This window comes from Dendrobates tinctorius, unplaced genomic scaffold (assembly GCF_039654945.1).
Source record: "Dendrobates tinctorius isolate UK_male_01 unplaced genomic scaffold, ASM3965494v1 ptg000175l, whole genome shotgun sequence".
Lineage (NCBI taxonomy): Eukaryota > Metazoa > Chordata > Amphibia > Anura > Dendrobatidae > Dendrobates > Dendrobates tinctorius.
The window spans coordinates 10,448,991-10,464,839 of record NW_027361842.1 but is presented as its reverse complement, the minus strand read 5'-3'; the positions used below and the strand labels follow the sequence as shown (position 1 = coordinate 10,464,839).

The following is a 15,849-nucleotide window of genomic DNA, read 5'->3' as shown; positions in this document are numbered from 1 at the left end:
TTGCAAGCAAAGGTTTTTGGACCAAATATTAAGTTCTGTTTTTCTATTGTATCAAATACTTATTTCATGCAATAAAATGCAAATTAATTATGTAAAAACTAGTCCCGTGCAAAATTTTGCACATTGGTAGTCGGGGGTGCAGGCAATTTCAGAAAAAGCAAGCTGGTCAAATATAAATGTATTTCATGAGCTGACAAGCACAGACAGGTATTTATATATGTAGATTGGTAATACAATAAATTGTTTTGATAAGTAGAGGCCAAAAAATGTTTTCCGATTGAGGTGCCACCTGCAGGTCATTGTGTCTTTCTTCAGGTTTATGAAAATGAATGTTTAAACTGTATTTATTGATAAAATCATGGATGTGTGGTTTGTTTGGCTGTTTTGTTGCTGAAAGGAGCAAGTTTACCTTTCAAATGGTGTATTGTGTGTGTGTGGGGGGGGGCGAAGTAATCAGCAAAAAAGCAGTGCATGTTTACAAATGTGTTAGTAGTGTGCTCTGGGGTACTGTGGTGCCACCTGCAGGTCATTTTTCCTTACTGCAGGTTTATGAAAATGAATGTTTAAACTGTACTTTGTGATCAAATTGTGGATGTGTGGTTAGTTTGGCTATTTTCTTGCTGAAAAGGGCAAGTTTACCTTTCAAATGGTGTATCATTTGTGTGTGTGGGTGCAGTATGAACGGGGATACAAAGGAATCATCAAAAAACAGTGTTTAGAAATAATAGACTAGATCATACAGTGTGATTTTCTGTTTTTTATTTCTAGATTCTGCATCTCACAGGTGAAGTGTACCCATGATAAAAATTACAGACCTCTCCATTCTCGTTGTAGGTGGGAAAACTTGCAAAATGGCAAGAGTAGCAATGTAGACATTTTTTCTATTTGTATAATATGTTTTGCTGAAATCTGCTTCTCGGGGGTGGAGTGCATTTGACTCTATAGTGTATGATTGCTCGCTTGTAATACCCCAAATATCATATCAGTGCAAAAATTAAAGCAGAATAGAGAAAAAAAAAAAAAAAACGAATAAAGATGATTTAAAAGTTGTTCTGTGACAACAAAGTAGAAGAATAGGACTACTTTCTAATAAACATTCATGAGTTCAGTTTCATTAGGAGGATTAATAATGTAATACAATACCTTAATATCTTCTATCTCGTCTGGCACAATCTTATACGCTGATATAGTCCCACCCAATCTAAAATTGGAAACATAAATCTTTATTACATTCACAGGTATAATAACAGGGGCAAAATATCTCTTACATAATTGCACAATTTATGTAAATACATCAAGAAAAAATGCCTATATTAGGGTATGTTCAAACAAGAAGGAATATTTCTGCAAAAATTAAATCTGCAACGGGTTGATAAATCTCCCCACATCTAACCATAACCTTTTTTTCCATCAGGCATATTTTTTAACAAAAAAACACATTTCAAAAACTGTGAGTAAAGTTCCTTCTTTAAAAGAAATTTGTCAGCAGGTTTTTGCTATGCAATCAGACAACAGCACTGCGTACTGGCAGAGACCCTGATTCCAGCATTGTGGTACTTACTAGGATGCTTGCTGCGGTTTCAATATAATAAGTGTTTTATTAGCAGGAGATTATCACTGCAGAAATAGGTGTTTGGTGCCTCCTGGTGCAACTATGCCCCGACCATTGAAAAGCAGCCAATGAGTGCTGTGGGTGGGGTTATACACAACTCAGCATTCTAAGGTTTGCTAGATCTGCAGCTAAGAGAACAGTGATTTAATCAAAACGATGACAAGCAGCCTTGTAAGTGACACATTACGGGAATCAGGGTTTTTGTCCCCACATCAAGCTGCTCTCAGATTATATAGGTAAAACCTGGTGACAAATTCCTTTTAAAAGTGGTATAAAGTACTGTGTTTTGCGGGTTATAAGACGCTCTGGATTATAAGATGCACCCCAAATTTTGAGGAGAAAAATAGGAAAAAAAAACTTTAAAAAAAAAACGGTGGCGCTTCTTATAATCCATGCATCTTATTGCCTACCAGGGATGGAGGCTGCAGTAAAGCTGGGTCCCAGGGTTGCTGCTGGAGGAGGCAAGAGTGGAGTGATCTTCCAGGCTGCGATGAGGGTGTTTTCGGATGTGCGGTGCGGTGCACCGCTGCGGGTTTTCAGTGCTGTGAGGCCTCTGCCAACATTTTGTGAAAGGCCAGAGCCCCCGTAGTCACATGGTTTCCTATGCCGTGGACTCAGATCTCATCAGACCTTGGTGCCGAGATCTCCATCTGCGCATGCACCCCCCCCCAGGCAGCCATTTTCCTGGAGTCCACCGCATAGCCAACCATGTAACTGCGGGGGCTCTGGCCTTTCACAAAATGTCAGCTGAGCCCCCGCAGCACCGAACACCTGCAGTGGCTCGCCGCACATCCGAACACCCCCTCATCCCAGCCTGCAGCAACCCTCCAACTCTTGCCTCCTTCAGCAGTGACCCTGGGTCCCTGATCCACCGCGGCCGGTAAGGTATATCCGCATTATAAGACGCACCCCCATTTTCCCCCCAAATTTGGGGGGAAAAAAGTGAGTCTTATAATCAAAAAAATACAGTATATGCTTTAGGCCTCCTTCACACCTCCTGGTGATTCCTGTACTGGAAAAAAACAGTTCTGGTGAGATCCATGGCTCGTATGTCATCCGTGTGCTGTCCGTGTCTGTGTGCTACTTATGGATTGAAATGCAACACAGGAATTAAAGAATTTTATGCATTAAAGATGTTCAAAGATAGAGATAGATAGCGGTGAGATAGATACAGTAGATAGAAATATGTGATTTATAATCAGTGATTTGAGTGCTTATTATTCCATACTTGTATTTATATTTAAATAAATAAAAAATGGTGTGGGGTCCCCCTTAATTTTCATAACCAGCTGAGAGAAATCTGATGGCTGGGGGGCTGATGTTTATATTCTGGGAAGGGTCCTATAGCTATAAAGGTTCCCAGGCTATTAATAACAGCTCACCGCTGTTTTCTTAGCCTTTACTGGTTATTATAGGGGAGACCCCTCGACAAAAAATGACTTGGGTTATATTTACTAACCAGCAAAGGCTAAATACACAGCTGCAGATGGATATTAATAGCCTAGGAAGGGGCCAGGAATATTAGTCCCTCCCAGACTAACAACATCATCCCTCAGCCACCCCAGAAATGGCACACCCATTATATGCTTCCACTCTTCTCAATTGACCTGGTGCAGTGGCAACGCATGTTAATAGTTGTAGGGTTGATGTCAGCTGTTTTATGGCCACTGACATCAAGACAGTCCTTTATTTGAAGTAAAAACTCCCCTACCCTCTTTTACCCATTTATTTCACAAAAATAAAATTAAAAAAGTAAAGTTATACTCACCTTTCTGCTCATAATCCAATAATTCCCGTGTCACATGACGATCTGGACGGTTTGTAGAGCGGTCACGTCAGTGATGCGACTTCTCACCATGCCAGCAGGAACACACTGAGATGAGCGTGAGAATGCGGCTGTGTGTGACCATCGGTGACATCATTAAGTTTACTGTCTGTCACAATCGGTGCTTCTCACGCTTAGCTCAAGTGTGTTGCGGTTGACGTGGTGAGAGGTCACAACATTGATGTGACCACTCACCAAACCATCCGGATGGTCATAGGACATGGGCATTTATTGGATTATCAACAGAAAGGTGAGAATAACTTTGTCTTTTTATTTTTGTAGAATAAATGAGTAAATGAGGTTGGGAGGGTTTATTTCAATTAAAGGACTTTACTCTGTGTCTTTATTAAATTTGACTATGGGGTTAGTAATGGGGGTGTCTTATAGACGCCTCTCCATTACTAACCCTTGGGCTTGATGTCAGTGGCCATAAAACAGCTGACATCAACCCCACAACTGTTACCCCACTTGCCACCGCACCAGGGAAAGTAGGAAGAGCAACGTCTAAGAGGCAAAATTGGCACATCTAATGAATGCATCATTTCTGAGGCTGATGTTCTTAGTTTGAAAAGGGAGCCAATATCCATCAGTCCGCACCTGTCTGTTTAGCCTTTGCTGGTTAGTAAATATAAGGGGGACCCCACGTCATTTTTTGGGGTGACGCTCCTATAATAACCAGTAAAGGATAAGCAAACCGCTGTGAGCCAACATTAATAGCCTGAGAACGTTTTATGTCTATTGGCCCCTTCTCAGAATATTAAGATCATCCCCAAGACATTGGCTTTCCCTCAGCTGGTTAGGAAAATCACAGGGTACCCGAAACCGACGCCGGCCGTTGACTAAAAATGTCATCAGACACGCCTGATGTCGCTGATCACATTGAGACCAGGCAATAATGATGACAGTTGTAGTCAGAACTAGACACAGGTGGCGGACGCTGACTACAACAGTCAGACTCGCCTGGTGTTGCTGATCGCAGGGAGACCAGACGACAATGATGATAGTTGTAGTCAGCGCTAGACACAGATGGCAGCCGCTGACTCCAACTGTCATCAGATTTGCCTGGAGTCGCTGATCACAGGAAGACCAAGCAATAATGATGACGGTAGGATTCAGTACCCAGCGCCCGGGAACAGCACTAATTGTACTGCTTTTCCCAGGTGCATGTCATCCATGTGTCATCAGTGTGCACATGTGCAGCAGCATTTGGTTTGTGCTGTAAAGTACATGTCTGCAGGTTTTTCACAGTCCGTGTGAAAAACATGACATGTGCGCACCACCACTGAATTCAATAAGTGTGCATAAGTCCGAATATGCGGTCCTTAAAAAATGGACAGCATAAGGACATAAAAAAAACGGACGTGTGAAGAAAGCCTTAGACAGGTGAGACGACTGCCACAAAAGGGAAAGAGCTGAAAATAGCCTGTCATGAAAGTTCTTGTAAAGCAGATTAAAGTTATAGTAACAGTAAAGTAATAAAAAAAAAATTACAAACACAGCACTATAATAAACTGTCAAAAATGTATAAAGTTTGGAAAATTGTAAAAACAAACACAAACTCATTGACAAAAGCATAAAATGTACATTAACGTAAAACATCAGCATCTTTTCATTCTTGCAAAAAGGCAAGAGTGTTTTTAAGACTTCATTTATTAAATAGCATAAAAATGATTAAAAAAGAACAAATGAATATTCATCACAAATTTGCAGAATAGCTAAATCATTGTCTTGCTAAATTATTGTTTAAAGGGTCAAAAGTGGGTATTTTATGCTCTAATTTTCATCAGAGATCGCTGTAACCAAAATTGTGCTCTATGTGAGGCCTCGCGCTCTCCACGGGCCACTTGTACCTGAGGATCGCAGGAGAAGACCCTTGTCATAAGAATAAGAACAGAGGGACCTGTCTCCAGCTCAAAATTGGCAAGTTTTGTAGAACGTGGTAGATAGGTACAGTATATAGAACAACTGGCTCACAGAAAAAAATAATACTTTTAATTATTTTAGAATAATATACACAATAACAAAAAATTGTGATTGTATTTTATTCTAAAAAATGTAAAAGTTATATTTTAAAACAAAGGTATTTGTTTTTTCTGTGAGTCAGTTGACAAGTTTTTGCTCTTTATTTCTTCAGATTCTGTGGCCCCCATGATTCCTCAATGGTGTGTCTTTAGGCTGCATCTATACCCGGTGAGCACAGTCCCCTAGGTTATGAGCATAAAACAAGGACTAAACTAGAACGCTGTATAACTGAATACTTGGGAGAAGGGGGAATAGAAAAATACTGGTCAGTTTTGACCTGGTGATGGGTCCTCTGTTCTTTATTGTCAAAGTAGACGCCTCCATCCAAGTGTGCTCATTGTAAATAAAGGAATATACATATCACATTAAATTTATTAAGAGTATATCAAAACAGGGCATTTTTTTTTTTTTTACAAAAATTTGTTGCAGAAAAAGTTCAGGTGTGTTCAGACATTTTATGATCAGAATGTCTTGATAACCATGTCCATGGTCAGAGGGTTAATGAAAGAACAAGAAACTATACCACAAGAAGAGCAACTGCTAACCATGAAACTATTCAGTACACATTAGCTTATTAAGATACATACCATACACCAAATAGTCTAAGGCCAGGTTGTCATGGCTTTCTAGGTTCTCGGATTAGGGAGTTTTAGGGTTAACTCGTTTGGCCTCTTTTTGGGTCCTGGGAGGCTTCTTATAGCCTCATTATGAGGCCATCCTTTTTCATTTATACTCTGACCCTTGGCTAAGTGTGTCTGACCCTGTTGTGCTTGTGCTTCGTCCCTGAACTATCGTGTGTCTGTCTGGTTTTGATCTGGTTCCGTCCCTGTTGAGGTTTTCTGTCTGTTGTCCTTGTAATGTTGTTTGCCCGGCTCGGTTTTCTGATTCATTGGCTACGTCCTGACTATTCTTTGGTGATTCCCTTTGTACTTCGCTATTCTCTCCGTGTATGACTTTTGGCTAGTCTGACCTGGTATTTCTCTCGCATACCCACGCCGCATACCTCCCAGTGGTGTCTTGCGGTAGCTCCGCCCCCTCGCTGACACGCAGTCACGTGCCGCAGGTCCTGCTGGCGTATTACAGTTCCACAGCATCTCCATTCTCCTCAGCTACAGTTGACCGCACTCTTCCCGGGCGACTGACCCACGGGCCCATCGTGCCTTTGGGTGAGTTAACATTGTACCCCCTCCGTTCCCTAAACCCCTGCCTGTATCTCTGCACTATCGCAGTAAGCGTAACTTCTGTTACATCTCTGACATTATAAACAACCGTCACAGTTCTTTTCAGGGGGGGGGGGGGGGGCTGGTGCTATGGATCCCATGCAGGCACTGTCAGATAAAGTAAAACACCTGACACAGATGTTTCAGAAGCTTACTGTGGAGCAGCGCACGATGGACCATACCCAGCAGCAGCTGTTGAATATCGTGCAGGGGGCTGTCTCAGCGGGGCTCTTGGTTCTGGAAGTAGGGATGTGTCACTGGTGTCCTCTGAGTCTCCGGTAAAGCTGTCCGACCCCTTCTCAGGGGATAAAAAAAAGAGTTCAGGGCCTTCAGGGAGGGATGTAAACTTTTTTTTCTCCCTGAGGCCTCTTTCTTCCGGGGATGAATTCCAGAGGATTGGGGTTATCACTTCTCTACTTCGGGGGGCTCCACAAGCTTGGGTCTTTTCTCTTTCTCCTTCCGCTACTGAGAGGATGACTGTTGATGCCTTTTTTGAAGCCCTGGGTCACATCTATGATGAACCTGACAGGGTCCGTATGGCTGAGGACATGGTCATGAATGTGGGTTCAGCCTCGGGACCTTATAGAACTCCAACGCTCCTTGGGATTCATGAATTACTATCGCAGGTTTATCAAAGGTTTTTCCACAGATAGTTAAGCTCCTCACAGATCTCACTTGTAAAGGGGGCAGACGTCAGGAACTGGTCCCCGTTAGCTAAACAATCTTTTCTAACATTGAAAAACTGTTTCACGTCTGCTTCTGTCCTGGTGCAACCTGACTCATTCAAGCCATTTGTGGCTGAAGTTGACGCTTCAGAGGTGGGAGTGGGGGCAGTGTTGTCACAGGGACCTGCTTCTCTGACTAACCTCAAGCCTTGTGCCTATTTCTCGAAAAAGTTTTCTCAGGCCGAGAGAAATTATGGCGTAGGTAATAGAGAATTCCTGGCAATCAGGTTGGCTTTCGAGGAATGGAGGCATTTTTTGGAGGGGGCGGCCGGACCATAAAAATTTAAAGTATATTAAATCTGCTAAAAGGCTGACCCCCCGGCAGGCCCGTTGGTCACTTTTTTTTTTCCAGATTTCAATTCTCGATTACCTTTCGTCCAGGATCTAAAAACGTGAAGGCTGATGCTTTGTCAAGTAGTTTTGAGCTGCTATCCGCCCCCGATCCGCAGTCCCTCATTCTTCAACCCAGTGTCGTTATAGCCGAAGTGTCATCGGAATGGGAGCCGGAGATTGTGAGGGCTCAATCTTTAGCTCCAAGGTCCAAACCTGAAAACAAATATTCCGGCCTATATATCAACTGGAGTAAATCCGCTCTCTTGCCCCTCTCTCATGGCCCTACGACCCATCTTGATTCTTTGTCCTTTTTGCCTATGGTGTCTCATTTTAAATGTTTAGGAATTAACATATCTAAAAGTAGTGAACTTGACTTACAACTTAATATCCTCCCATTACTGGAACTAGTCAAACTCAAATTTGCCTCTTGGAGTAAACTTTCTCTATCTGTTGCCGGCCGTATTAATCTAATTAAAATGATTCTACTTCCCAAACTTAGTTATTCCCTCCAGCATAGTGTGGTGCTGGTTCCTAAATCCATTTTCACCAGTCTCAGCTTCCTGACCACGTCTTTTATATGGGGAAAATCTAGAACTAAGCTTAAACTGTCCACTTTACAGAGGTCTTGGAGGATGGGGAGAGTGGCGCTGCCGGATTTTTATTTATATTATCTAGCAGGACAGATTAATGCTTTAAGTAAATGGATGCTGGATAATTATTTACCTAAGGCCTCATACTCACTGGCGATAAAATCGGACGATTGCAATCCGATTTTTAATCGGATTGCACTCTGACCAATGTTAGTGAATGGGTGACATCTCACTTGCCATTTTTTTCACAGCCAAAATCAGTCTGCAGCGATTTTTCACAATAGAAGTCAATGGGTGCGATTAAAAAAACGGACCAAAAACGGACCATCCGTTTTCCATCCGTTTTTAACGGATACATCACCATTCTGTGGTATAGAACACTGTAAATGGTCCTGTAAATGACTGTAGAAAAAGAGTTGCTGGGAAAAAAAACAGATGGAAAACGGATGGAAAAATAAAAAATCGCATCGAAATCGCATGACACTGGCATAACACTCCACCCTTTTTTCCAGTCCAGAAATCGGACCGTTTTTTTAATCGCCAATGGGTATGAGGCCTAACTCGGAAAATCATCTTATTTATGCTGCCGAGATTGGCTGTCCATTGGGTTTTCTTGAAACAGATAAACTTAATGCCCCTAGATTGTTGCCTCTACTTCGTTTGGCGAGGTCGGTCTGGAGACAGGTTGAAAAAGTGATCCACTTTGAGGGTGTTATAGCTGAAATGCCACTGTGGAACAATAACTATTTCCTGATGCTGTTGAACCACCCATCCGCTGGCTTTTGGGTCTCACATAATGTTTCCTCGATTAAAGACTTATATGAAGGTAATATCCTAATGTCTTTTGAACAAATCCACCTTAAATATAGTGTCCCTAGATCCCTATTCTTTCGTTATCTTCAACTTAGATCAGCTGTCCAGTTGCATTTACGTTACTCAGGTACGACCCAACCTATCTCATCTCTCCCTTTAATAGGAATCCTCAAATCCCAAGGCCCTCAGGGCCTTATCTCTACTCTTTATATGTACATGTTGTCTGCGGGAACTGACTGCTATAACGACGGTTAGGTGGAAGTGGGAAGATCTCAATCCTGATGCTCATATGCTGAGGATTGGGAGGAGATTCTTGAATCTCCAACTAAAAGTACTGTATCTTCATCTATCTTTATATATAAAAATGAATGTGTGTGTGTGTGTGTATCACCAACCAATCACGAAGCATCTTTCATTTCACCAGAGCTGTTCAAAAGAAGCTGAGCTGTGATTGGTTGCTATGAGCAACAATTTTCCTTGCAAGCAATCACGAAGCATCTCTCATTTCACCAGAGCTGGTTAAAAGAAGCTGAGCTGTGATTGGTTGCTATGACCAACAGTTTTCCCACTTGACAACACCTCAGCAGACACTGACATGGTGGGAGAAATATAGCATCCCTGGGAACATAAGCTCCCAGCCATTGTCTGCCCCCTGAAAGGAGCACAGAGCACATGACAGAAATGAATCCCCCCTTTCTGTGCCCATATACCATCACACATCCTCCATCCCGTAGGGACATCTTCCCTCTTAAAGGGATCATTGGTATGGAAGTTAGAGCAAATCCATCCAGTGCTTTGGTATTGACTCCAGGCCTCTCTTAAAGGGATCCCCGGTATGGAAGTTAGGACCGTTCCACTCAGTTCTGTGGTTCTGACCCCAGGGTCTTTTAAAGGGATCATTGGTATGGAATTTAGGGCAAATCCACTCTGCGCTTTGGTACTGACCCCAGGCCTCTCTTAAAGGGATCCCCGGTATGGAAGTCAGGGCAACTGCCTTCAAATGCTCTGGTACTGACCTCAGGCTCTCTTAAAGGGATCTCCTGTATGGAGGTTAGGGCAAATCCCTCGGCGCTCTGATTCTGACCCCAGGGTTCTATTAAAGTGATCATTGGTATGCAAGTCAGGGTAAATCCACTCAGTGCTCTGGTTCTGATCCCAGGCTCTCTTAAAGGGATCCCCGGTATGGAAGTTAGGGCAAATCCACTCAGCGCTCTGGTTCTGACCTAAGTCCCCTCTTAAAGGGATCCTCGGTAAGGAAGTGAGGAAAAAATCCACTCTGCACTTTGGTACTGACCCCAGGCCTCTCTTAAAGGGATCTCCGGTATGGAAGTTAGGGTAAATCCCTCAGCGCTCTGATTCTCACCCCAGGCTTCTATTAAAGGGATCATTGGTATGGAAGTCTGGACAAATACACTCAGCGCTCTGGTTCTGATGCCAGGCCTCTCTTAAAGGGATCCCCAGTATGGAAGTTAGGGCCGTTCCACTCAGCGCTCTGGTTCTGATTCCAGGCTGACGGGATGATGTGGGATATTAGTGGTAGTTGTCCGGTGGCTCTGGCTGATGGGATGATGTGGGATATTAGGAGTAGTAGTCCAGTGGCTCTGGCTGACGGGATGATGTGAGATATTTTGGGTAGTAGTCCGGTAGCTCTGGCTGACGGGATGATGTGGGATATTAGTGGTAGTAGTCCGGTGGCTCTGGCTGATGGGACGATGTGGGATATTATGGGTAATAGTCCGGTAGCTCTGGCTGACGGGATGATGTGGGATATTAGTGGTAGTTGTCCGGTGGCTCTGGCTGATGGGATGATGTGGGATATTAGGGGTAGTAGTCCAGTGGCTCTGGCTGACGGGATGATGTGGGATATTATGGGTAGTAGTCCGATAGCTCTGGCTGACGGGATGATGTGGGATATTATAGTGAATGTGGCTATGCGGAATGGGTGGGGCTCTACACTCAAATTTATATATATATATAGATATAATCATTATAATTTGTTATAACCAACCGTAGTTAGTTACTATGCCCGGGCAGCGCCGGGCTCTTCAGCTAGTTAATAATAGAATGACTCAATTATATATCTTACACCAGTCATATCTAACTCCATCACGACTTTTCAAAATGGGTCGTTTACAGTCCTCGGAATGTTTGAGGTGTCATATACTGGAAGCAAACTTTATACATATGGTGTGGGGATGCCCCACTGTCCTTTCATACTGGTCTGAATTAACATCATTGTTAACATCCTTAGTGCACATTTCGGTTCCTCTCAGTCAATTAGTTTGTTTATTCGGGGTGCTAGACGAGGAGACATGGGGACACTTATGTGATGCTTTTTCTACGTGAGACACTTTTTTAGGCTAGGAAGGTGTTGGCACTATGACGGACGGGTCGCACCCCTCTCTCAGAGCTTGGATTGACCTGGTAAACTCGCTCATTCAATATGAGTGAACACTTTATCAAAATAGGGGCTGTCCGGGGAAATTCAACAAAATCTGGGACAAATGGAACCCCTCTCATCTCACTATTTCAGGGAGTGGAGGCTCGGTATCACCGTGACTGTTATAGTTGAAAAACATTGAGATATATTTATGGCATCACAATGTTTTCTTTCTTTTTATACTGTGTAATGTACTAGGCAGTGTGTTAGGTATAGCTGTAGTTAGTTAGATTTGTAGTGTCTTGGTGATATGTACCTTCCGAGAATATAGAACTTAACAATTCTTTAGTTCACCTGTTCAATAATCTACTATTTAAGCAACGACTCATAGACCTATGAAACTAAAATTGTATAAACAATTTAATGTGCAAATTGCTATTCTCCTATAATTATTTTTTTGACAAAACGCATTTGTATTATTTTGATATATACATATGTGTACATGTTGGTTTCTTGTTTTTCTTGGTTAATAAATGAATGAAAAAAAAAATTTTTCCAGGGCTCAGGAGAATTATAAGCGTTTTCGCTGGGTGCCAGCCAGATTGGTACACGCTGACCATCTGGTTCGGGCATTCCATGCTCGGCATCCTGAGAAGCCTGTGGGTCCAGAGGCCCCCCGTGGAGAAGGGGGTACTGTCATGGTTTTCTGGGTTCTCGGATTAGAGGGGGTTTAGGGTTAACTCGGATGGCTTCTTTTTGGATCCTGGGAGGCTTCTTATAGCCTCATTATGAGGCCATCCTTTGTCGTTTATACTCTGACCCTTGGCTGAGTGTGTCTGACCCTGTTGTGCTTGTGCTTCGTGCCTGAACTATCGTGTGTCTGTCTGGTTTTGATCCGGTTCCTTCCCTGTTGAGGTATTCTGTCTGCTGTCCTTGTACTGTTGTTTCCCTGGCTCGGTTTACTGATTTATTGGCAACATCCCGACTATTCTTTGGTGATTCCCTCTGTACTTCGCTATTCTCTCCATGTATGACCTTTGGCTAGTCTGACCTGGTATTTCTTTCCCATACCCACGCCGCATACCTCCGCTGCTGCCGGCTCTCAGTGGTGCCATGCGGTAGCTCTGCCCCCTCTCTGACGCAGGGTCACATGCCGCAGATCCTGCTGGCGTGCTACACTCCACAGCATCTCTGTTCTCCTCGGCTACGGCTGACTGCGCTCGTCCCGGGTGAATAGCCCATGGCCCATCGTGCCTCTGGGTGAGATAACATTGTACCCCTCTGTTCCCTAAACCCCTGCCTGTATCTCTGCACTATCGCAGCAAGCATAACTGCTGTTACGTCCCTGACACAGGTGTCAACGATCCGGAACTCATATTTGCATCCTTGTTGAAGTTCTTCATTAGCTGTGTCTGAATTCATTGGACTGGACCACATATGTAGGCCTAGATTAAAATGTAGTCATTATGTAATTGATCAATGGTCATATTTTGTAATCAAAATTTCCACTCTGCAAAAATGTTGACAACTGAAGTATGAATATTGATTGATTACATTTTTATACTAAATTTTAGTCTACATATGTAGTTCACACCAATGAATTCACATGCAGCCTGTTTAGCCTTCTCAAATATGAACACTGACAAAGTTGAACACATGCTTTCTTTTGTAACGTAAGTTACTATATTGTGTTGTAACGTAAGTTACCTACATTTCTTGTAATAAAAACTGTTGCATTTAACTTGAGAGGTTAAAATAAATGTGTTAAAGTTGCTTGGACTATGGTGTTTTAATACAATAAAATTAGTGCTTCTCCCCTGTTTACCAGAACAGAAAATTTGGCAGTCTCATGATATGGACAATTGCCTTTCCTTTTTGTGTAACGTAAGTTACCAAATAATAACACTGTATTTTGTATTTAATTTGTATTGTTGAAAAATCAAACTTTGTTGAAATCTATTAAGAATAGTGTAATGTACGATATACATTCAAAGAACAGTCCATAGCCATTATTAACTCAGTTTTTGGCTTGTGATTGTAACGTAAGTTACCATGGAATCGCCCTATATAGCATATACTGTATAATACAGGGGGCTGACTTATCTGGAAGAGTTTTGCCTCTGAGTAGACTGCTTCAGGTGTTTTAGGGCCTTTATCAATATGGGAGATATAATTTCATGTCAATCATTTGTATCCTATCTAGCATGGGATTATAAAACCCCCTTAAGCGTGCAGCTGGATGAGAACACATAGCTCAGTAGAGGTTTCAAACCTCAAAAGGCCATGAATGACAGATCTCACACATTGAGCCAGCTCAGAGCAGGACAAAGGCTTGCTTGCAATAGAGTAATGCTGTAGCTGCCAAAGAACATTCTAAAAACATAATTTCATAAGGAGTTATGGAGAACCTATACGTCCTAGTCGTACATCGTGTACATTTTTGAGATATCTGGAAGGGACCGAACGCCTCACAGGGTCTCGATCCGTTCTAATACCTCAGGGAGAGGAGATACATAGAATGGCTAAAAGGTGGAAGACAAGGGAGATGGGGAGGGAGAGTTAGCTCACCGTTAGAATAATGAATGGATGGAGTTCATTGTCCCGCATGGAACAGCCCAGGATGCGCCTTGAAGAGAAAGCAGGAAAGATAAATCCAGCTGAAGCAAGTCGACTGAAGAGAGTAAAATCCACGTTTATTTGTTCATCTAAAAACATCCATTCAAACAATGAACGTAAGCCAGAAGAGCGTTTCATTAACCCTATGGTCAGCTCTGTTGAGGTTGGTTATCCCCAGATGTTTCCCATAACTTTCATTGAATTTGCTTCATTGTGATTGGCTTGTTACCAACATGTGATTTTAAATGTTTTGTGTATATTTGTAACCCCAGCACATACACCCTAACCATGAGTAAGGCTTTCACTAGCCAAAACGCGTAGGACTAATTTCTGAACTGCTGGTTGATATACCCACTGTCTACAACTGTTTTTAGATGAACAAATAAATGTGGATTTTACTCACTTCAGTCAACTTGGTCCCGCTGGCTTCATCTTTCCTAAAATGTCTCATTGGAACCAGATAGCAAAGATGTGTTTAGTTTCAACGCGTAGCAGGGGCCTGGCTGGATCCGATGACGCCAAAGCCGCCTCTCTAGGATGGTCCATTAACCCTTATTCGACATCGGGCGTAATAGTACGCCGCTGTCGGACTCGCTCACTTTGATGTGGGCTCTGGAATTGAGCCCACTTCTTTCCTGGGACATGTCAGCTGTTTTGATACATCCAGTTATATTAGCGCGGGATTTTTTCTTTTTATGGGACTTATGGTAAAAGGGGGCCGTACTGAGCGTCGCAGACAAGAGCCAGACCTCTCGGGAAGAGAGACCTGGTTGAAATCAAAGGGGAATGAGTTCCTCATGTCTGTCCTTGCCAGCGAGGAGGATGAGATGGTGATCGAGGAGACCAACCTCCCTGAGTTGAGAGTGTCCGAAGAGAACTTTGTAACTGCTAAAATTAGGAATCTTACCTTAAAGAGGGCATTTGATAATGTTACAGTCTGGAATGGGGTTCCGCAAGAGCTAGAGGCAGACACTAGGTTCCCACACTTTGCACTTAATGAGGAGTTGTTGTATCGGGTGACTAAATTGATGGGAGGAGAAATCGTGGAGCAGCTGTTGATTCCAGGTCCCTATCAGTGGAGAGTTCTAGACATGGCACGGCACATTTGCATGCTTTTGGGGGACATCTGGATGTAGAAAAAACTCGAGAGGATAATCTGGAGTTTCTATTGGCCCGGATGCTACCGGGAGATCCTAAATTATTATAGGTCCTGCCAGACCTGCCAAGTAACCGCTCCCTCTTTCCACTTCCGAAGCCCACAAGTCCCATTACCTGTTATAGAGGTCCCATTTGAAAGAATTGCGATGGACCTAGTAGAGCCCCTAGTTAAGTCTGCACAGGGACATCAATATATCCTCGTGGTCATGGACTATGTGACCCATTACCCAAAGGCTTTACCACTGAGGAACTCATCCGCTAAGTGTATAGTCTGAGAGCTTGTTCATATTTTTTCTAGGACTGGCGTGCCAAATGAGATTTTGACAGCCTTCTCTCTGTTCGAGCTTCTGTATAATCAACACCCGCGAGAGCTGCTGGACTCTGTTGACTGTCTTCTGAGCAGGCTTAATGACTGTGCTATACGTTATCTTTTTTTGTTTCCCGGTTTTGCCAAAAAGGCCATGTTTATTTTGTTGAACTCTGCACTGGTTTATGCCATGATTTTAAAAAGCCATCAGAAGAAATGTTCCTCTGTCTACTTCTGTGAGCAGCTGA

The 15,849-nt window shown here is 42.9% G+C and overlaps 1 protein-coding gene across 30 annotated transcripts in view; it reads right to left on the bottom strand.

Annotated features, from left to right (window-relative positions):
- The window catches only part of GPHN (gephyrin), a 663,734-nt gene that overhangs the window by 470,901 nt on the left and 176,984 nt on the right, over positions 1 to 15,849 (bottom strand). For all 30 annotated transcript variants that reach the window (XM_073551368.1, XM_073551372.1, XM_073551370.1 and 27 more), the window contains exon 3: positions 1,144 to 1,201. In XM_073551368.1, coding sequence (XP_073407469.1) covers positions 1,144 to 1,201 — 58 coding nt within the window. The remainder of the gene's footprint in view (positions 1 to 1,143; positions 1,202 to 15,849) is intronic.